This window comes from Urocitellus parryii, chromosome 6 (assembly GCF_045843805.1).
Source record: "Urocitellus parryii isolate mUroPar1 chromosome 6, mUroPar1.hap1, whole genome shotgun sequence".
NCBI lineage: Eukaryota > Metazoa > Chordata > Mammalia > Rodentia > Sciuridae > Urocitellus > Urocitellus parryii.
Genome location: NC_135536.1, coordinates 36,937,576 through 36,960,832, shown reverse-complemented (window position 1 = coordinate 36,960,832; position 23,257 = coordinate 36,937,576). Strand labels below are relative to the sequence as shown.

Sequence of the window (23,257 nt, the reverse complement as noted above, 5' to 3'; positions counted from 1 at the left end):
AGAGCATTTACATTTAAATTTGGATCATGGGCTACTGATAAAACATTATTATTTCAATATTATTGAAATGAATATTTTTAATATTTGAAACATTCAAATAGGATTTGAATATGGACTGTGGTTAGATAATAATATTAGATGGATGTTAACATTTTCTTCAAATTCACTTTAAAATAATTTAAAATTTTTAATAGATATAATATTTATACATATTTATGGGGTTTAGTTTGATAATTCCATACATGTAGACTATCTGTAATGATCAAATCAGGGTAATTAGTACTTCCATCTCCTCAGATATTTATCATTTCTATGTGTTGATGGACTTTAGACTTTTCTAGTTATTTTGAAATATATAATACATTGTTGTAGGCTATAATTACCCTATTTTGTTAGAGAACACTGGAAGAAATTCCTACTGTTTAACAGTATATTGGCATCTATTATTTAACTTCTCTATCATCCCTCCCCTACTCTTTCCAGCTTCTAGTAAACATTATTCTGCTTTATTTTTCTATGAGATTGCTGTTTTTAGCTTCCACATGTGAATGAGAATATCCAGTATTTATCTTTCTGTTCTTGGCTTATTTCACTTAATATGATGTTTTCCCATTCTATTATGTTGCTGCAAATGACAGGATTTCATTGCTTTTTATGGTCAAATAACATTACACACACACACACACACACACACACACCATGTCAAATTTTCTTTATCCATTCATTTGTGATGAACACCTTGGTTGATTTAATATCTTGGCTATTTGTCACCCATCTCACTGAGGAATATTTAAAATGGGATCAAGCTTTTCTGTTCTCTTTCTCTGTAGTTTGCTTGACATAAAGTGACACATCCTGTGCTTTAATCTTCCTATTTCTAGACTTCAGAGGATGTGCTTCTGTTTGCATTTTTTTTTTTTGCAACTTCAACCACATCCATTTCAAAAGAACTTCCTTGCACATTGAAGTCCCTCAAGTTTGTGGATGAGTTTTTAGGATTATACAAAATTCGGCTGTGTCTTGGCGACAGAGTTTCCCTTATAACCTCCTCCGTGAGGTATCCTTAAACTAGACTGGAGGCAGGAATAACCCTGGGAAGAGTTTTTCCTGGGAGTTCACTGAATCTCTGGTGTATAAATTTATGTTTAACTTCAACCACTCAAGTGCTGTTAACTTCAACACTTCTCCAGCTTGAATGCATTTCCTTAGCCTAAAGATAAGGCTTTTCCAAAAAAAAGTGAGAAGGTGATGAGAGGAGAGTGGACAGAACTGGAAGTGAGGTGACTGGAGGGGAGAGGAAGCAGAAAGGACCACATGCACGAGTGCGTGGAGTTGTGGGCATAGACCATGGCTGCTTCCACAGGTGACAGCAGGTTAGAGGGGCAGAGCTTCAGGAGCTGTGAGGAAGAGATGTGAGATTGTACCAGAAAGGAACACTGGGGTCTGTAGGATATTCTTTGTTATTGGTGTAAGGCCTGTTAGCACAACACCCAGAGTTAGCTACAGGCACAACAGAGACACAGGTTAAGGTGAAGGTGGAAAGAACATGTGATCTGCTAACAATTTCAATAATTCTTTCCTGAACCTTTCACTCACTAATAGTGTGCCATCCATTGACAGTTTGCTTATGTGCTAGGGACACAATGACTCACCTAGGAAGGTATTAACTTCCAGTTGGCATCATTTGGTAGAGTGAGGACAGTCAAGAGAAATCAAGGGAAGAGGGGAGAAAGTGATGAGAGAGCAGAATTGATGGAAGTCCCTTAGCACTTTAGACTAATCTTGGCTTCTCTCGAATAGGTTTGTTGGTTGCCACATTTTCAATATCATTAATTATTTTCATCTTATACATAATGCAAATACTCATTCTTATTATGAAAAGTGTGAAAAATTCAGAAATCTCAGAGAGTCCTTTGTACTCCTCCCACCTCCGACTAATTAATACTAGTCTCCTTTGAATACACGCTTTTCAGTTCGGAGTGTATCTTCTCTTACATTTTTGTTTATTTATACACTTATACTCCTATGTGAATTTATGAATAGATACTCATATTTAATATTTTGTGGGGCTTTATACTTATTCTTTGTATCACTTTTCTATTGGTTTTCTGTAATGTTTCAATAAAACATGTCTACATCAGGAGGCATATAAGTAACTCACTAATATCAATTCCAAGCAGTGCCCTCTTTCCACTCAGTCTTCCAGGTGAGGTGCTGAAGTAGGAATTTTGAGCTCAAAGCAATCATGAAGTTGTTTGCAAAGAAGCTATTGTAGAGGCTGGGGTTGTAGCTTAGTGGCAGAGTGCTTGCCTAGCACGTATGAGGCACTGGGTTTGATCCTTAATACTGCATAAAAAAATAAACAAATAAAATAAAGGCATGATGTCCATCTACAACTACAAAAATAAAAATAATTTAAAAAACCCAAGAAGCTATTGTAATAGTTTCTGCCATGTTGGGAGCATGGGCTTCATTCTTAGTAGCTCTGTGGGGATGCCCAGGGCTTACAAAGAAAGCATAAGAGCCTCAGGTTCATTTTTATTTTGACAAGGAGCATGTCATGACAGTTTCATAAACTCTTGTTCTAAATAGTATCATCTACACTAATGTGTCCCTACATCCTCAGCATAGCATCTCTGGACATTTCCTTTTGCTGGAACATTCTTTTCCCCAAATGTTCAGGGGTGGGAAGATGGTATACTACCAGCAGCATAGTTTTTGAACTCCCCAAATTCTGTCTTTAAAACAGAGGAACTAGATAGCAAAACCTTAGCCCTATGGAAAGCATTTGCAAATCTCCATGACAAGGTATTTCCACAAACCCCCAAATAAGAGTGGTAACAAATTACCAACAGCTACAAGATCTGCCTGGTATCAACACCTGTGTGGGAGGAAGAAGATGGAAGCAGCAGGACAGAATCTGAAGGATCTGAGAAAACAGGAATCTCCAGAGAGCTGACAAGAATTCACTGGCAAGCCCAGTGGGCCACTTTGGGAACAGCGGCTGAAAGTGGGAGGGATCTCATCTGCTCCAATTTTGGGAGATGCAAGGGGTCCCAAGTAGGGTCTGAAGGGGCTGGAGTGGTTCAGTCCCTGTGAGCTCTTGAAGAGGATCTGCCAGGGCCCCTTTCTCAGGCAAGGGTTGAGAGAAACTGCTGGGAGTGGAACAGGCAAGGGTAACAGGGATGAAGGAAGGGAGGCCCAGGTAGGAGCGGGGCAATATAGATGGAACCAGGAGATTTCGGTAAAGTACTGCCACTTTTGAGCAACACATAAAGCTATGGAATAGGGAGCATTCTGAACTTTCATGAACTGTATGTTTTCTTCTGAAAATTCAGGAAAACAAAATTTGCATCCAAAAGAGTAGAGAAAAAAGATCAAAGTCAAAATCCCATATGAAATTATTATCCAAAAACATATATGCAGAAGAATAACACCCCTACTTGTCAGGAAAAAAATGTACTGACACTTAATATACACAAAGAAAATGTAAGCCAAGGATTTTGTATCTGATGGTATTGACTTTTAAGCACAAAGGTGTAAAAACTGACATACCCTGGAGGAATTTGGGACTGTCACTCTGATAAGCCTTTCCTGAAAAATCCCCTAGAGAACACGCTTTGGACAATCAAAATAACTAGAAGGACATTGATGGTGAACATTAAATATGGCTCCTTGTAGAGCTAAAACTAAATGAGGTCATCAGGAAGTCAATATGGTTTCTGCTCTGATGATGCAGGTATGGCACAACTGTAAAAACCCCTGCAATTATAGTTACTCATAAAAACTAAAACTGAGAAGATGGAGTATGTATGCAGTGGTTATAGGATCTGATAATGTAGATATTGTCCAAGTATAAAATGGTTGGAGATGGCATTTGAAAAAAATTTAAGCTGTTTTAAAAACATTTGTGGTAGAATGATATTGAATTCCTTGGCCTTTGTGTGGTTCTAAATTTGACTTGGAGGTGCCATTGAACCCATTATACACACACACACACACACACACACACACACACACACACACACAGAGTTTATTAGCTCTGTCCATTGGAAAAAAACTTAGAATCAACAACCAAATTGAATGAGTTGCATCCCTAACATCCAGATTTGCATCCAAAAGTGTACAGAAAAAGATCAAAGTCAAATCCCATATAAAATTATGATCTTAGATTACCATTCCCCCACCCCTGCCTCACCCCTAAAAGACTCCAAGGTTTCTTGGAGATGTGTCTGATTCTAGGTCTGGGATGTGAATTTTAATTTTTTATTATCATGGTTTTCTGCTCAACTGTTCTATTACTCTCTCTCTCTCTTTTCTTTCTTCTTTTTTTTTTTTTTTTTTTTTGCAGTACTGGGGACTGAACCCAGAGGTCCTCTGCCACTAAGCTACATCATCCTCAGTCCTTAATATGTTTTATCTTGAGACAGGCTCTTGCTAAATTGTCCCAGGCTGGTCTTGAACTTGTGATCTTCCTGCCTCAGACTGCCAAGTTGTTGGAATTACAGGCATGTGCCACTATATCTGGAAGTTGTTACTTTACTCTTAACACCATTATCTACTACTAGCCCTTGCCACAGATCTCTGTGACTCAGAGATCTCTAACAACCACTGAAGCATTGTTGCTTGTTAGAGTAATTACAGTGGCCTGGCCTTTGCAGTTTTAGATTCTTATTATACTGATAAGAGGGACACCAGTTCCATTAGACTCCTCCCTAGTGGTCATTCTTTGCTTACAAAATCCCTTGAGCTTCACAATGATGTCAGTAGATTTCTTGTTCCTTTTCTTGAGCCCTCCGTGGAATCACAGTCATTATGCATTCTATGGAATGAGCTCATTCCAGCATGCCCACTCAGTGGTTCAGCGTTGGGGTAGCTATTCTCAGAGATGTAGTCTGACTATGCAATTTGTGCTGCTTCTTTCAGGTGTGATCTCCACATGCTCTTGTCCCTAACCATGATTCTTCTCCCTTCTTTCTCCATATCTCCCTTGGTCCTTGGTGAGATTTACTTTTTTTTTTTTTTTTTTTTACTATTTTTTAATTGTTGACGAACCTTTATTTTTCACTTATTTATATGTGGTGCTGAGGATTGAACCCTGTGCCTCATACATGCTAGGCAAGTGCTCTACTACTGAGCCATAACCTCAGTCCTCACCCATTTACTTTTATATTCTCTTATTGCTTACATGTTAGAGCCAACCTCACTGGAAAGGTAGTGAGTTGTATATTGTGTTCCATTCACAGCATGATGCCTCCTGACCCCCCTCTTGAGTTTGGGGGACAATGATGATTTGCAGGTCAATCACGTGAGAGTGGTTGGAGTTTGGTGAATTCTCAAATTGGTTTTTGACAAAGAAAGCATTGACTCTGTCATTCTCTGTGTTAGCCAGCTTTCCATCACTGTAACAAATACCTGAGGTAATAAACTTATAAATAGAAAAGGTTTACTTTGGCTCACAGTTTAGGAGGTTCTAGTCCATGATTGGTGGTGAGGGAGTACCACCATCATGGTGGAGAATGTGGTGGAGCAAAACTGCTCAAACTGCCACAAAGCTGAAAAGAGGGAGTAGAAGGGCCTGGGATTCCATAGCCCTTACAAGAGCATGACGGCAATGACCAAAAGACCTCCCACTGGCCCGCCTCTTAGAGGGTCCACCACCTCCCAAAAGTACTTCACAGAGGACTAAGCCTTTGCCACACGGAACTTTGGGTGACACTTAATATCAAAACTATAGCATTCCAAATACTTGAAATGGACAAAATTTATATGAGAAACAGGAAAAAAAAACAGGAGTCATATCTTAATTTGTAGTATAGCTTACTCATTAAGAACATGGGCTTTGAGTATGGGACTAGAGATTATCATGCTAAGTGAAATAAGCCAATCCCTAAAAACCAAAGGCTGAGTGTTGTCTCTGATATGCAGATGCTGACTCACAATGGGGTGGGAAATGGAGGTGCACTGGATTGAACAGGGGGATGGGGGGGAAGGGAGGAATTTTGGGAATGGGAAAGACAATAGAATGAATTGGACATAACTTTCCTATGTTCATATATGAATACACAACCAATGTAACTCCACATCATGGACAACCACAAGAATGGGAAGTTACACTGTATGTATGTATGATACGTCAAAATATATTCTACTGTTCTGTATACCTAAAAGAACATAGGCTTCAAACTTGGGGAACTGGGTTCAAATCTCCCAGGTGCTTGATATGTGAGTGACTCTGGGAAGGTTCAAGTCTCCATTTCCTCGTCTGTTAAAAGTGAAGATTCAGTGCCATACTGTGTCTGGCACATACTACGCGTTAAATAAATTTATCTGTAATAATTGTATGAGAAATCTAGGAAAAGTCTGGATAATCTGTCCTTAGTATTCAGGAGTGTGTGGGAAGCTGCACAGTGCTTTGGTGTGGGTGAGTAGTGGTGGAGGGGCATGACACCCTATTTGTAAGGCACTTTATGTAAAATTGAGAAAATAAATACAGTGACTCTGGGAAATATTACTGGTCTGATGACCAAAACTGACTGAGAAGGAACCAAGAATGTTCAGCAGAAAAAAGGTCAGGGCAACCAGGGATAGGTGGAGATAAACATGACCTGTCTGAAGGTTTCAAGGTTTGTCATCAAGAAGAGAGAACTGACTTTCTCAGTTGTACTGAATGGTGCACATCCATAGGCTACTGGTGTGTATACCTCTCTAGGGTTACCTCTTCCTTGGCTTCTAAATATTTGGTACCTTTTTGCTTAAGAATCAAAATAACCTTGGATAGGGTTTGATGTTGGTTATTTACCTACATTTTCATTTTCCTTCATTCCTTTTCAAATACAACATTCACTTACTTCAACTTTAAGCAGCAACCACTCTGACTTCTCACTCTTTGGGCCCGATTCTAGCTGTATGTGTTTATTACAAATAATTGAGAGATTATTCTCTCAACTGAATGAGTATTAATTAATCATTGTGTCGCCTCAATGAGACTTTGTGCTTTTAGTCTTTTATAGCAAAAGATAGCAAAAGTTTTATTTGCTATCTTAGTGTAGATCATCCCAAAGCAGACCTGAGACCAAAATTCAGGTGCAAATGTTTCCTAGGGAGATGAACCAAGAGAGAACAATGAGGGAGACAGGGAAGGGAAGAAAGCCAACTAAGGGTGTAGAAGCAGATTTCTGCTGAGGATGCGTGCCCACTGTTGGGCACTCTGAGAAGTTGAATAGAGCACATCCCAGCACTGTCCCATCAAGGAGCCAGCACTGCAGTGTTGACTCTCCCATCTCCCACCCGTCATTGGTCATGTGTGCTGTGCAGGCACTAACTCCCCCACCCCCCCATGCACAGTCCATTCTGCAAAGAGAAGGCCCCTAGGGGTTTGAGGGAGGAAGCCTTCAATTGTCCACTGAAGATGCTTGTGACCGCAATGTGAGTCAAGGGAATACAGGCAGGACACTTGCAGGATTTACCACTGTCCCTGAATTTCTGACTTAAAGGGTCAAATTTCATTGTATGAGAGATAGTCCTTTCTGCTTTGGCACACATCTGTGGAAGGCTGAGTTGTGTGAATGCAGGTGGACCAGAACTAGCCTAGTAGGATCAGGAGCTGCAGAGAGAAGAGGACCCTGAGGGCTGGTCTGTATCCTCAGACTCGGGTTCCACACTGATTCCTCTCTGTTGTGCAGACAGACTGGAGTTCAGTTTCTGTTCATGGATTATATGTGTGTACTCAGAGCATTGTCCTTAAATTGACCCTGCCTTGGCTTCCTCAGATGTAGTATCAGGGATTAAAATATCAGGTTCACAGGAATGGTTAGGGGGAAATGCGAGTGAGAGCATTTAGTGCTGAAACAGCCTTTTCCTGCTTCCAGCTCTCTCTCTGCATGACTTCAGCTTACTCTTTTTAGCCAAAACTCACAAGCACACATTTTGTTTTCTGGGAAAGCTAACAATGATTTAGCTGGTGTTTTTTTTTTTTTTTTTTTTGTACCTGGGATTGAAATCAGAGGCATTGGACCACTGAGCCACCTTCCCAGCCCTATTTTGTATTTTGAGACAGGGTCTCACCTTGCTTTTGCTGAGGCCAGCTTTGAACTTGCAATCCTCTTGTCTCAGTCTCCTGAGCCGCTGGGATTTTAGACATGTGCTGCTGAACCCAGCTGTTTTAGCAGGTTTTGAGGATGGTTTCATACTATAAGCCCTCCTTCTGATGTCCTTTATTATTTCTGTTTGTGAAGGTTTTGAACCAAAATTTTCACATTTGGAGCACAGGCTTATTATTATTATTTTTAAATATCTGCCACTTGATTTTTACTTTATTTATTTATTTTTATGTGGTGCTGAGGATCAAACCCAGGGCCTTGCACTTGCGAGGTGAGCGCTCTACCACTGAGTCACAACCCCAGCCCAGGGTTATTCTTAATAAAGTATTGCTGCATCTGACTCCAGGGCCACATGAGGCTTCGGCCTGAAGAGATGAACTCCAGCTCTGAGCTCAGAGGTGGGTGGAAAAACCGGCTACCACAATGTTCTCGCCGGTGATGTAGCTGGCATCTGGGGAGCACAGGAAGGACACAAGTCCTGCACAATCCTCCGGTTTCCCTACTCTGCATGGAGAGAGGAGATGGGTGAAGCTGGTGACACTTTCCCAGGAGTACTCGACTCACATGCAACACTGAAATCAAGAACTACCCAGGAAGATATGTGGGTGCTGTGTAGGGAACTATGAGGTCATCACAGGTCTGGGGAAATTGTCAAATCCCCCAAAGTGGAATGGGTCTAACCTGTAGAGGGATGGTCTGTGATCTGTTAACTTTTGAGAAGGTTCTGAGGTGATGCTAATTCAGATCTACAAGGGACATTGCCTCACCACACCTACCTCTGCATTCCAAATATTTTCTTCCAATCTTCCTCAAAGTCTGGGACTTCAGTGAGCTAAAGGAAAGGTCAAGGTTAGTGCTGCTCATACAGATGGAGTCCTAGGGTTGTGGAAGGACTTCTGGAGCACTCTTGGTTTGCTCTCTACATAGGACTGATTCTGACTCTGCTGCAGAACCCAAAAGCTGTGGACCACAGCAACAGAGCAAGAGACCTTTCCAACTCTGAGAGTCCAGGTCTCTGTGGGGTATGGCTTGCAAGTGAAATGCACCCTAGTGCCCAGTGGTATAGGAACAGAAGCTCTTCTCTGTACTTACCACTCGGCTGAAGTCTGTTTTGATCAATCCTGGTACTAGGCAGTTTACCCGAATGTTTTTCGGTGCAAGCTCCACTGCCAGAGTCTTGGTGAGGCCCAGCAGGGCTGTTTTACTGACATTGTAGGCCCCCAGCTTCTGTGGTTGGAAAGGGAAACAGATTAATAGGCTAGAACTGGGGATAAGGATTGTCCCTTGGATTTCCTGAGTTCTGGCCCTGGGCATTCACTCCAGTTACACCTCCTGATCCCCAAGTCTGGGAGACAGTGCCTGGAGGAGATGGCAAGATGTTCCCAAGAAGGGCGTTTTATACAGAAGGCAAGATCAGTGATATAGAGTCATCATGTTTACATGTGAGTAGTCCTGAGGGAGCAGTTGTCAAACATTGGCTACTTCCATGTACCTGATTTTCCAGTTGTAAAGGAGAAGAGTTTCCTCTTACCCAATTGGGATCCAAAGATGGTCATACTTACAGCAAATGGAACATAAGCTGCTATTGAGGAGACCAGGACCACGGAACCTTGTCTGGGAGGACAGAGAGGGTAGAATGTGAGCTGAAGACAGTTATCTTGTGTGTGACCAAGAAGGAGGAGGGTGAGAATAGCCTGGGCCAGGTAGAGGGATTGACCTCCATTTCCTGCAGGTCTTTGATTATGTTCCTCAAACTACATTGCCAGGGAAGCCATCTATGTTTGGATTTTGTTTTTGAAGGAATCTTTATGATTATAGATTACAGTTATTGAATAGTAATAGGACTGGCCAGATTTTCTCTCTTTTGAGTTAGTTAAGACATATAATTTTTAAAAAATTGTCAATGTTATTAAACTTCATTCTCTTAGTTCCTTTTTACTGCCTCAAGATCTCTAATGGTGCTTTAAGTCTTTATTCCTGATATTGTTTCTGATATTGGTTATTTGCCTTCCTTTTTTCTTGATCAGCTCCCACAGAAATTTGTCAAAGGCATTTGTTTTTAAATATTTTTTTGTTTCCTTGGTTCATATATTATATTTTGTCTTTTCCATTGATTTCTGCTCCATATGATTTCCTTTTTGCTTTCTCTGCATTTGCTTCTTCCCCCTGCACATTTAGTTTTTTTTTTAATTTAACATAGACAATATAATACTCTGCTAACCACTGTTCTTTACAATCCAGAAATAGATACTTTCACTTTTTTGTCTGTAAAGCAGGATTTTAAAGGTGTACTCAGCAGTTGAGTTGAGAAACTTTGTATAAAGTGCTGTGGTTTATCTGTCCTATTTTGATTTTTTAAATCTTTATTTATTTTATTTTATATGGTGCTGAGAATTGAACCCAGTGTCTCACATGCTAGGCAAGCACTCGGCCCCTGAGCCACAGCCCCCTTCTTGATTCCTAGTTTTTCCCAGAACAGTAATTCTCCTAGAACTATTCCTTCCTAGCACTATAAACTCAGTTAACAGAAATGAGAAATTTGGAAAACCTACCATTGTTGTCTAATTCAATTTTAAAATTTTGATTTGGTTAAAATTTCTAGCTTAACAATGTTTTTCTTTTAACTGTAATTGCTGATAGCCAGGATTAATACCTAGCATTCAATTTTGTGATTTTTTTTAAATTCACCTAGTTCTCCGTTTTATTTTTTTGTCCATTCTCTCTTTTGGACTATTTTTTTTCTATTTATTTCTTCTCTCTCTATTAGTTTAAAAAATATTTAATATTCAATTGCAATTCTTGTAGATGTTACCTTAGAAAGTAAAACCGGCGTGTTTAGCTAATCAAAGTTTGAAATTAATATTCTTATCCTGTCTCAAACAACATAAAAATCTTATAACAGCTTATCTCCATTTCTGCCTTTCTGACTTGAATATTATTTTTTGCATGTTTTAATTATTTCAACCCTACAAAACATCATTATTGCTTTTTATAATAGGTGGTTAAGTTTGTTCATATGTTACTGTTTTTTCTGTGCCTTTCTTACTTTTATCTCAGACTTTCCATATGGGATCATTTAGTTCCTTCTGCCTAAAGAATATTATCTAGAACATCCTTTAGTTAATGGTTTTGGTTGTCTGAAAATGTTATATAACTTTGCCCTAATTTTTGAAAGATGCATTTGGTAGGTATAGCAACTATCAATTCTAGGTTGATAATTCTTTTTTTTCCCCCCAGCATATGGGAAGCTCTATTTAAATTGGGTCATGAGGGAGGATAATGAGGATTTTAGCAAGTAGATTAAGAATGAATGGAAACTGAATGAAATGGAGTTTCCTTCATGTACTACTTTGTCCAAAATGTTAAATAAGACTATCTTTTAATTGCTCGGATGCCATAATTAATAAAATAATAGTAGCAGTATAAATAATGTTTATTATAAGTATTTAAAAATTAATCATACTATGTATATAATAATCTATACTATATATAATATTTATTTAAAATAATGTCTTTATTATAGTAAATATTCATAAATATACTCTTTATGTGCACTTTGCTTAGTAATTTATGTTTTTATCATGTCAATGAATGTTCAAAACAGATCTTCTAAGCATCCTTATTCTTACTTAATAGATAAGGAAATGAAGGCCCACAGAGATTAAATGCCAAGAATGTGTAGCTACTGACAGGACATGTATCTAAAAGTAGATCTCTGTGATTCTAAAATCCATGCTATCTATCTTCATCATACTAGTGGTTTACAAGCAGTTTAGGAAAGTTAGATTCTGCAGACATACCCAGGACAAGTAACAGGGGATTAAGTGGAGGAAAAAATGGGTAAGCTCCAGGATCCAAATCCACCTTTCAACCTGCACATCTGTATCTGCTTTTGTCTGTTTTATACAGAATATTGTTGTGCTGTTAAAAATAGCCTAAAAACCATTGCATTGAGTAGAACCACACTAATTACTGATATTTAGCCATTTGTAATCTACAAAAGTGGTGTTATTAAAAATATGGCTCAGTCTAATAGCACACCGTGCTTGTGTTGGAACTGGAAGGGGCCTTAGTAGTCACTATTAGAAGTCCTGGCTGAATTTTACAGAGAAGCAGCCCAGGTCATACTAGGAGCTCAGTATGTGCTTGCTGAATTCAGTGGCTGCTCCAAGATTTCAGTAGGGGAGGAACTGAAGGGGAGCAGTCTAGTTGGAAGAGGGGTGTTAAATCTGAAGCCAGATTTACAGATAGGTAGTTGGTGTAGTTAGGTTAAATGGGGTCTAGTATCAAGTAAGATGAAACCAGAGCAGCACTTGGGGAAATTGAAATGTTAATGTCTCCAAGGCCCAGAGACCATCCCATGGAAATGTTAATGAAGCAGCTCTCAGCAAACTTGGAGATACTAATCTAAAAGCCCAGGCCCTTCCTGCCCAGATTACTCCTTTAGCTCACCTGTCCCCCACCCTTTGGGCTTTCCCACCTACATTCCATCATTTCAAGATAACCGAGAACAAAGGACAGGAATACAGGAAAGCTGAAAGAAGACCTTAGCTATAAAAGAGGGAAGACCTCTCCCTTCCATGGATTCCACTTTTTGGGTCCCCTTCTTCCTCTGGGAGAAGTCTTTTCTGCTGTCCTTTAATAAAGCCTCTACTTTCCACTCTAAACTTGCCTCGGGCGTGCTTCTCTGGTGTTATACTTCAGCATTTGGGAAGAAAGGACTGGTCACGGGTAAACAGCAGTAACAAATCTACATCTGCAGAGCAGTTAATCCAGATTGAGAAAACCTCCTCTGATATTTTAAGGAGGGAGGGAGGACCATGCTGGTGACTTGACTTTCAGAAGATTCAAGGCTAAGTAGGAGCAGAGGCCTGAGGGACTTATTTCATTACAGGAACAAGACTGGCCCAAGCTGGAAGATTAGAATGGGAATGGCTATAGCACCTTCAGGAGAAGCTGGGATGTAAGGTGAGGCAGACAATGGGAGGCTTGAATGGCTGGGTCTGCAATGCAGTAGGTAAAAAGTAGCTCCCCTAGCTCCCTGAGCAGTCAGCTTGTTCCTGCCTCAGGACAAATACTGAGCTCCTGAAAAAAAATATCTGGAAACATCCCATATCACTGAGATCAGTGAAAAACCAGAGCAGCTGGAGACAGCCCCAGGCCCACCTCACTGGTGAAGATGGAGCTGGCCAGGTAGGCATCTGCCCTTGGTTTTGGGGAGAAGCAGGGAAGAAGACTTTCTATTTTGGAAATTACGGGGCTCCAGGGAGAGAGAGAGGACGTGGCTGGTCCAAGAGTTAAGAATTCTGGGGGGAAAGAGTTGAATAGAACTGAGAAACATGGCTGCTCTGATTTCAGGAAGGCCCTGGGGAGCTTCAGGGTCATCAACCTGGACACTTGTGGCCTGAGCTTCTACAGCCCAAGAGAGGCCACCTCTGCTTCTCTGACTTCAGGACTATTGAGGGGACTCTGGCCCTTCTGTCTGTGGATCCCTTGGCTTCCTTTTCGAAGGACCCTTGCCAGGCTCTCTGACCACTCAAGATAAATTCCCTGGGTACACTAATGGATAGAATGCTTTGCTTTCTTTCAAACCCAGAAGTCTGAAAGATAATCTCTTGCTGTCTCTGGGTTACTGGTTCAGCCAATCCTGTTTCCAAGCAGGAAGGTCTAAGTCAAATCTGGCCCCTCTCACTCTTGCTTCCCCATCCCTGTTTGATGCCAAGTAATTCCCTCCCTATTCTCCTTCCCCACCCTCACCCCCTGTTCTCCATGTGGGGCAGCAACTGGCTCAGCAGCAGGGCTGGGGCCTTCACATTCACACTCAGGATCTGAAATCAGAGCAAATAGGGGTGGGGGAGGGGAGACACAGTCAGTCCACCAATGTCACCACACCTGGAAATATACCATGTTAGTATGTGGGCATGACACCTCTGACAAGGGGAAGCAGGACGGGTGCTGGGCTTCCTGGATGCATGGAGGTGGGGGCTTCCTGAAGGTACACGAATAAAGAGATCAGGCTGAGGACTTGTGTGTGTGTGGGGTTGAAGACCTGGAGTCTTCGGGGTCTCTCCTGTCTCGAAGGACACAGTTTTCATCAGGAGCAGAGACACCAGCAGGTGAATCCAGAGAAGGCTGGATTTCAGGGTTACAGCCCAAAAGTGCCAGTGTTAAGGACTAAGCATCTCCAGGCAAGGAAGAGAGTCACTCTCTTCTGCGTGCTCTACATTTTTTTGGTGATGATTTGGTTTGATGTTGGATACTCCCTGCAGATTGGGAGCTCCTGAACAGAGTGGGCAAGCACCTGCAACTTAGACACATTTCCACCAGGTCACAGCTGAAAAAATGGAGGCTCATGGATTCTGGGTACCTGGCCTTCCTCTGTGCCAATGAGCTTGGAGGGTGGATGTGTGGGAACTGAGAACCAGCTCTGGGTGTGTGAGCTGATATGGAGGCAGGGCACTCAGAAGGTGAGGATGAAGTCCCACCCACCCCTCCCTGTCTGCCCCAGACCTCACCTTGTCCCAGACCTGTTCACTGCTCCCCAAGGTACTTCCCACAAGGGGGTTGACACCGGCTGTGCACACCAGGAAGTCCACACCCCCACAGTGTTTCAGGGCCTGCGGGTGGGAAGGAGACATTGAGGATCAGGGTCAGAGGGTGAAAAACTTTTGCTACAATGGGACTTTATTTCTGTTTAATGTCCCTGGAGTTGTGTCTGGTTCACAGACACGCCTAGGGGCTGTTGATTTCCCAACACATGTCTCATTCACACCATTTCCTGAAATGTCTCTGTCATCTCTCTGTTTTCCTGATCACGCTAGCTCTGACTTAAAACCAGGGCTTCCTTATCTACAACTTCTTTATTCCTCTCAGATTCTTAGGAGGACCTGGCTGATACTCAACAAGTAGCTGGTCTCCTAGTGTGGATCAGAGAAGCAGAATCCCTGCGTCCCTGACTGTGTTTCTATGCTCCTCACCGTGGCTACCAGTCGCTCCCGGTCTTCAGCTTTCCCCACATGACACACAGTGCCTGCCACACTCAGTCCTTCCCTCTGTAGTATGTCCACCACCTGGTCCACATTTTGCTGCTTCCGGCTGCTGATGATTACGTGGGCCCCATCCTGGGCCAGACGCCTGGCAATACTGAAGCCAATCCTATAGGCAAAGATGGAAAGGATATGACAATTCACCCTTGGGCTGAGCCCTTTCTTTCTTGCTGTATTTCTTATCCTCAGGTTCTAAATGAATCCCCCCCCCCACCCCAACTCAGAACAAAAAACCAGCCTCTATCTCAGAGCAAAGCCTGTCCAAGGAAGGGACATGGCCTTTGTCCTTGGAAAAACCCACAGAGCACTCCTAGGCACATTCCCACCCTGCTAAGTTGTTTATCTACAAATAACAGGAGAGATCTGCTGCACCAGGTGTCCCTGACTCAGTCAGGCTAGGTGGGGATCCATAGCAGCCCCCTAGCAGCCACCAATCAGCATAAGACAGGGAAATACCTGGGATGCCAGATGACCCTTCCAGTATTTTATGGTGGTTGATAACAAGTTGGGAAACCATGTAGTTCAGCTTAAACCAATCAGTTCAAATGAATACCCCTTTTGTACTGACCAATCACCCTACCCAACTTGTTCCCACCAGTGAATGTGCTAATCATGTTTTAGAGTTGTTATTTGATTTTCCCGCGGTGTGTGATGATTTGCTATGATGTATGTGAAGTCCCTGCCCTCTCCAAAGAATGTATAAAACTGCTGCGAACCCTGGGCTCCGGGCCTCTCAGCATCACCAGTTGCTGTGTGTGTGCGCGGAGGACCGAGCTAGCTCGCAATAAACACCTCTTTGCTGCTTACATCGATCTTGGGTCTCTGGTGATCTTTGGGGGTCCCGAATTCGAGCATAACAAGAAAAGCTCACCTCATACCTTCCTTGTGGATAGTAAGAGGACCCAAAGTGATAAAGAGGGGTTGCATCTGTCCTGGTGTACCGGATCTCCTATGTACCACATCAGACTTTGGCCTTCCTTTACTGGAACTAGTATTTTGACAATCCATTCCTAGTTCTTCACAGTTTTGGTTTGCTTTGCAGCTATAACCTAGAGCTCCTTACCTCAGACCTGTGAATCCACAGGGCTCACAGGCATGCAGCTTGGCGGGATGGGGTTAATAACCCATGTAGTACAATTCTTGACTGATGGGGGTCAGAAGCAAAGGCTGGATGCCCTCTGCCTTTCCCTGATGGGTGCCTCTGAGATTGGTTTCATGTTTTCTCTGAGCCTGTGGACCCATCACTCTCTGACCTGTAGCAGACCATCTTGGTAACACAGCCCGCACTGTCTTTGTCTCCTTCCTGGATTTTTTCTGCTGTCATTGTTTCTCTTAGGATCTCTTTAGTATTCCCTCCATACTCCTCTACAAGCACATAAACCCGGTAGGTTTTGCTTTGTGGGGATGAACTCCAGAGACACCCATACCGCCTCAGTTCCCAGAATTGCTCTCACCCATTTGTGGATCCTGTGACCACTGCAACTTTGTTGACCAGTTTGAGACTACTATTGGCCACACTGCTGATGCTTCTCATGGAGAGCAGAGTTGCACTGGGCAGGAAGCTCTTCCAACCCCAGGTCAGGGGCCTGAACATGGTTATTTCTGTTGTCTTTCCTCTGGTGAGCTTGGTCCAGGGAGGAAGCCCTCTAGAAAGGCAATGACAGTTCCAATAAATGGATTCAAAAGAGTGAAGTATACTGGGCAAGAGCTGGGCTGGTCCAGGGTCACCAATAGAAGTCCAGCCTAGAGCCTGCATCTCTAGTCCTTCCAGTGGTTTTACGCACACAGAATTCTCCATATTTACTCTCTCCTCTTTAACTGGATGGTTTCTGTTGTCTGGAATCAAATCCTAACATACACACAGAGGTTCAATAAATATTTATTCATGGAGACTCCCTAGAACAGTTAGTTCACAGGTTGGCTATGGAAGGACCAAGTAAATTAAGTTTCAGATGTGAAAGGGATCTGTAAACTGTAGGGTACTAACATCCAAGTAGCTCACAGCTGCTTCCAGTGATGAGCTTTACCCCTTTTTATCCCCTGTAGGTCTCTCACCTCAAGTCATGGGAAACACCTCAGTCCCTGCCTGCGGTTTTCTGCTCTGGCTGCTTTTCATCCCATGTTTTCAGCACATGAGGGAAGTCCTTTCAAACCACCACCCTGTACTGATTTTTTATATTCTCAAGGTGACCTCTTAATCCCTGTGCTTACTTCTCTTCTAAATTTTATCTCACTAACCCTAAATGTGTTGTGTTTATCACTTCCAGCAGGATGCCCAGTGTCTAGTAACTGCTTATTGGCATTTGTTGAATGAATGAATAAATGAGCGAAAGATGATCTGGCTGCAGTGACACAATAGTTTCTTAGGGAACCCACTGGACCATTGTTAAAATTCCTTAGTGTTGGGTGCAGATCAGGCTGAACTGTGTTGTCTGCAGGGCAGGCTGAACAATGTTGGCTGCAAGATAGCCCACGCACTCAAACCCCCCGCTATCTGGTCCTTTATCACCTGTTTGTGTCAAGTGCCGCAGCCTGGCTGGCTGGGCAAAATAACGGGGGGGGGGGGGGGGGGGGGGAACGAATAACTTGTGTATGTTGATACAGCAGGAGTGGAAGCCGTTTATTGTAGGACAACAGAGGTATTTATACATTTCACACAGCTTATCTTAATTAGCATAAACTAGATACATCAGTCAACCAATAAGGAATCTCCACACTTACTGGCTTGCTTTTGTTATTTCTCAAACCACTCCCTCTGGCATTTTGCCAGGCGCCATCCAGACTTGTTTACGAACTCTAACATTTCTCTGGCAAAATGCCAGGTGCCATCCTGACTTATTTACAGACTCTAACAGTCAAGTGCTGCTCAAGGCTGAGCACTCAACCCCCCTTGGGCCAACAAGGCAGCTTGCAGACCCAGAGGCCCCATTAGATTTGGGCTATAAAAACTCCCTCCTGCCAGGCCCCCCTCTCTCTTGCTCTCTCTCTCTCTCTCTTGCTATCTCTCTTGCTTTCTCTGTCTCTCTCCTGTGTGTGCTTCCTCTCTCTCTCTCTCTCTCTCTCTCTCTCTCTCTCTCTTTCTCTCTCTCTTTGTTGCACTGCTGCAATAAAGATCTTTTGGTTGCTCCAAGTGTTGTGGTCACTTTCCTTTCACTTAGGGAGGTCAGATAGCTCACCCAGGCTGTTGGTTGTGTCAATCCAGGTTTGGTCTCAAAACATTTATTGTAAAGTAGACATTCCTGATTTAAGTGCTCAGGCGCTGGCCATCAGGCTTTGTGTGCAAGGGAAACTTGTGTTTTCCTGATATTTAAGTTACTGACCTTCTGCTCAAATCTCCACAGATCTATGCATGTGAATGTACCATATTTACATAAACCAATTCTCTTATTTAAGCACTTCGACTTAAGTAAATCTTAAGCAAATATCAGAGCAGGTAAGTGTTTTTGAAGTGCTTTTGTAGCAAACCTTAAAGACAAATTCATAATCTTTTTTTCTCAGAAATTCAACTCCTACAATTCTACTCATTCAGTATGGTTCCTTACATCCCTTATAACTAAAGATTCAAAAGAGTACAGGTTTCCTTCTCTCCCTACTTAACTTTTTGTCAGTGTCACTCCAAGAAGTTTATTTATTTATTTATTGTTACTGGGGATTGAACTCAGGGGCACTTGACCACTGAGCCACATCTCCAGTCTTATTTTGTATTTTATTTAGAGACAGGATTTCACTGAGTTGCTTGGTGCCTCGCCATTGCTGAGGCTGGTTTTGAACTCATGATCCTCTTACCATCCTCACCCCCACCTCCATTTGCTGGGATTACAGGTGTGTGCCTGGCAGGAAGTTTATTCTTAAATCTCTGGGGCTTCAACTTGTCCAAGGACAGAATCATTGTCTCCTTTCCCAAAGCCTGTTCTCTGTCTTTTGGACAAGGAAAAAATTTGCTTGAAAGAAGAAAAAACTCAGTGTCTGTCTGTCTGTGTCTCTGTCTTTTTCTTATTTTTTCCCCTCCAATTTGTCTCCCTTTATTTTGGAAAAAGACACAGAGCCTAGGAATACACTCATATTTTCATTCATTCGATGGACATTTATTGGGAACCTACTCTGAACTGGGTGCTCAGAATACAAAGAAAATTCTATCCTAATTTTGGTTTTCAAGGAACTCAGTCTAAGCTATGCCTGCAAAAAGAGTAAATGATTATAGTACATGTGGTAGGAGCAAAATATCATTAACACAGGTTTTTGAGAGCATAGGGAAGGGAAGGATACCTAACTTAACCTTGGGGTGGGGGTGGGTAGATAAAATATCCCAGGGAATGTGATGCCTATGTTGTCCCAGGAAAAGGAGCTTCTATTATTGTGCTTTTAAAAAAAAGGATGCATGTTTATTGTAAAATATTTTTGAATATTTGGAAAATGTTATCAGAAAGTTTAGGGAAAATGTACAAAAGACTTCAAAATGGACCTGACTGTGAAATGGACCGTGTCACACTGGTGTCTTCAGTGGTGATCATGGACCTGGATTATGTATCTCACCATGTGACTTCATAAAATATGCTTTCCCCACTTTCCTGAAGAACTTGTATTGAATCTGACAACGTCAAGTGAAAGTTTTGTTTGTGGCTTTTATCCAGTGTATCTAGATAAGTCAGGCAGTGTCACTGAACAGATCAGCTTCATCTGTTCAAAGGTGACTTTTTCCCTGGCTAAAAACACGACCTATGGATGAGTGTTGGAAAGAGCCAGAAAGAATCACATACATCTCTCTCTTTCTCTTCTTTTTTTTTTTTTTCCACCTAGGAAGGCTAGTTTCAGCACTGAATGTTTTGTGTCAGTGCTGCTGTTGCTGGGCTCTTGTAGCAGGCACCCTCCTGTGTGTTCCTTGATAAGAGCCAAGGTGTGGAAAGGTGGGGTGCCTAATGAAAACTGTCAACATGTCCCTGCTCCTCTCACAATATATCAGAACTCAGGACATCTCAACACAGGTTAAAACACTTAAACACTTAATTTCTAATACCAGGCTCCCCTCTTAACCAAATTAAGTGACAGTTTGAGGAAGACAAGAAGCTCTAAGGCATCCATCACTAAAGAAGGCATCCCACACTGGTACTTAGAAGAATCTTTTTGTTGCCCCTGGCTTTCTTCACTGAGCCAACACTCCACTGCAAAAATTAGGGCAGGAAAAGACGGTGACCTTCTTGCTTTTTGAACTTTCCTGACAAAAAGGGGAGTGGGACAGGGCATTTTATACAACTGTGAACATTAGGTGCTTTTTCAAGCAGACCATCTTTAGGAAAAACCACAAATGGACATTGAAGATCTGGAAAGTTGATTTTTTTTTTAAAGAGAAAACTTTATCTAAATCTGTTTTACATGTCATAAAAATGTAAGTGTAGATTTCAATGATTTTTTTTAGTAGCTTCACCAAGTACTGCAGCCAGCACATTAAGTTAGCCTTAGGACATTTTTATTGCTTTAGTAAGATCCCTCATGCCGGTGAGGTTTAATCTCTGTTCCTACCCGCTGCTCAAGGAACTTTGATTTACTTTCTGTCTCTACAAATTTCATAAATTTGGCTTTTCTGACCTTTCATACATTTGAGGAAATTGATTTCTTAAAAATCTATATGTCTACCTGTCTCTTAGAAAGGCTTTGTGCAAATATACGTGCAAATATATAGCATTCTCTTGCCCAACTTGTGGGATACCTATCCCAGGCATATGAGGTTGGGGGAAGAAGATATGTGTACCATTCTTACCTTGGTGGAGGGCCCCAGTCACTTGTCTGAGGTTGAGAAGGAATCTCAGTGATAAGATCAGCTCTCAAGATTAGTCCGGTCCTTGAGTGCCTGGGCAGCTGCCCCTCTGCTCTGCTCCTTAAATCAGGGATTCATTCCTTACTCCTCCCTCCAGGACACACCCATGAGATCTCCCTGTCCTCTTTCCAGCATCATATGGTTGAGTCATCAAGGACTGAAGTTCCTATTGTAAGATAAGAAATAACATTTTGTAATTTTGATTTGCATTTACCTCACAACTAGTAACACTGATCGGTGTATATATACCTGTTGGCTATTTGTGTATCTTTTATTTATTTATTGGTTGGCTGCTCAAAACATTACAATGATCTTGGCATATCATATTTCATACATTTGATTCAAGGGGGTTATGAATTCTTATTTTTACCACGAGTTCAGATTGCAGGGTCACATTGGTTACACATCCATGTTTATACATACTGACATACTAGTGTCGTATTCTGCTGCCTTTCCTATCTCCTTTCTATCCCCCTCCCCTCCCCTCCCATCATCTCTCTCTACCCAATCTACTGTAATTCATTTCTCTCTCTTTTTTCCCTTCCCCCTCACATCCTCTTATATGTAATTTTGTATAACAGTGAGGGTCTCTTTCCATCTTCCATGCAATTCCACTTCTCTATCCCATTACCTCCCACCTCTCTTCCCTGCTTAATGGTAATCTTCTTCTCATGCTCTTCCTCCCTGCTCTGTTTTGAGTTGCCCTCCTTATATCAAAGAAGATATTCAGGCATTTGTTTTTTAGGGATTGGCTAGCTTCACTTAGCATAATCTGCTCTAATGCCATCCATTTCCCTGCAAATGCCATGATTTTTGTTATTTTTTAGTGCTGAGTAATATTCCATTGTGTACAAATGCCACATTTTTTTTATCCATTCATCTATTGATGGGCATCTAGGTTGGTTCCACATTCTAGCTATTGTGAATTGTGCTGTTATGAACATTGATGTAGCTGTATCCCTATAGTATGGTCTTATTAGGTCTTTGGGGAATAGTCTGAGAAGGGGAATAGCTGGGTCGAATGGTGGTTCCATTCCCAGCTTTCCAAGGAAGCTCCATACTGCTTTTCAAATTGGCCGCACCAATTTGCAGTCTCTCCAGCAATGTACAAGTGTACCCTTTTCCCCACATCCTCACCAACACTTGTTGTTGTTTGACTTCATAATGGATGCCAATCTTACTGGAGTGAGATGGTATCTTAGGGTGGTTTTAATTTGCATTTCTTTGATTGCTAGAGATGTTGAGCATTTTTTCGGGTATTTGTTGATTAATTGTATATCCTTCTCTGAGAAGTGTCTGTTCAGGTCCTTGGCCCATTTGTTGATTGGGTTATTTGTTTTCTTACTGTTCAGTTTTTTGAGTTCTTTGTATACTCTGGATATTAGGGCTCTATCTGAAGTGTGAGGAGTAAAAATTTGTTCCCATGATGTAGGCTCCCTATTTACCTCTCTTATTGTTTCTCTTGCTGAGAAAAAACTTTTTAGTTTGAGTATGTCCCATTTGTTGAATATTGATTTTAGCTCTTGTGCCATAGGTGTCCTATTAAGGAATTTGGAGCCTGACCCCACGAGATGGAGATTAGAGCCAACTTTTTCTTCTATCAGATGCAGAGTTTCTGGTTTGATCCCTAGCTCCTTGATCCATTTTGAGTTAACTTTTGTGCCTGGCGAGAGAAGGGGATTCAGTTTCAATTTGTTGCATATGGATTTCTAGCTTTCCTAGCACCATTTGTTTAAGATGCTATCCTTTCTCCATTGCATACTTTTAGCACCTTTGTCTAATATAAGGTAGTTGTAATTTTGTGGATTGGTCTCTGTGTCCTCTATTCTGTACCATTGGTCCACCCGACTGTTTTGGTACCAGTACCATGCTGTTTTTGTTACTATTGCTCTGTAGTATAGTTTAAAGTCTGGTCTTACTATACCGCCTGTTTCACTCTTCCTGCTTAGAATTGCTTTTGCTATTCTGGGTCTTTTATTTTTCCATATGAATTTCATGATTGCTTTATCTATTTCTACAAGAAATGCCATTGGGATTTTGATTGGCATGGCATTAAACCTATAGAGAACTTTTGGTAATATTGCCATTTTGATGATGTTAGTTCTGCCTATCCATGAATAGGGTATATCTTTCCATCTTCTAAGGTCGTCTTCTATTTCCCTCTTTAGGGTTCTGTAGTTTTCATTGTATAAGTTTTTCACCTCTTTTGTTAGGTTGATTCCCAAGTATTTTTTTTTTTTGAGGATATTGTGAATGGGGTGGTTGTCCTCATTTCCATTTCAGAGGATTTGTTGCTG

The 23,257-nt window shown here is 41.7% G+C and overlaps 1 protein-coding gene across 1 annotated transcript; it reads right to left on the bottom strand.

The window, feature by feature from the left end:
• Positions 1-8,494: 8,494 nt before the first annotated feature.
• Positions 8,495-16,742, bottom strand: LOC113194854 (dehydrogenase/reductase SDR family member 2, mitochondrial-like). The gene is made up of 7 exons (XM_026406134.1): positions 16,603-16,742; positions 15,080-15,257; positions 14,618-14,719; positions 13,860-13,930; positions 9,665-9,716; positions 9,173-9,329; positions 8,495-8,661 (listed from the first exon to the last, which is right to left on the bottom strand). The coding sequence occupies exons 1-7, from the start codon at positions 16,740-16,742 to the stop codon at positions 8,495-8,497; spliced, it is 867 nt and encodes a 288-aa protein (XP_026261919.1).
• Between the last annotated feature and the right edge of the window lie 6,515 nt (positions 16,743-23,257).

Bases quoted from the DNA above. Each gene is read 5' to 3' on its own strand.
- LOC113194854 (XM_026406134.1), bottom strand. From the start codon at position 16,742: ATGTTCAGGCCCCTGACCTGGGGTTGGAAGAGCTTCCTGCCCAGTGCA. The intron at 14,720-15,079 runs GTGAGGAGCATA...TCCCACCCGCAG, and splicing joins GGGAGCGACTGGTAGCCACG to GCCCTGAAACACTGTGGGGG. The intron at 8,662-9,172 runs GTTCCTATACCA...GTTGCATGTGAG, and splicing joins AAGTACAGAGAAGAGCTTCT to TCGAGTACTCCTGGGAAAGT.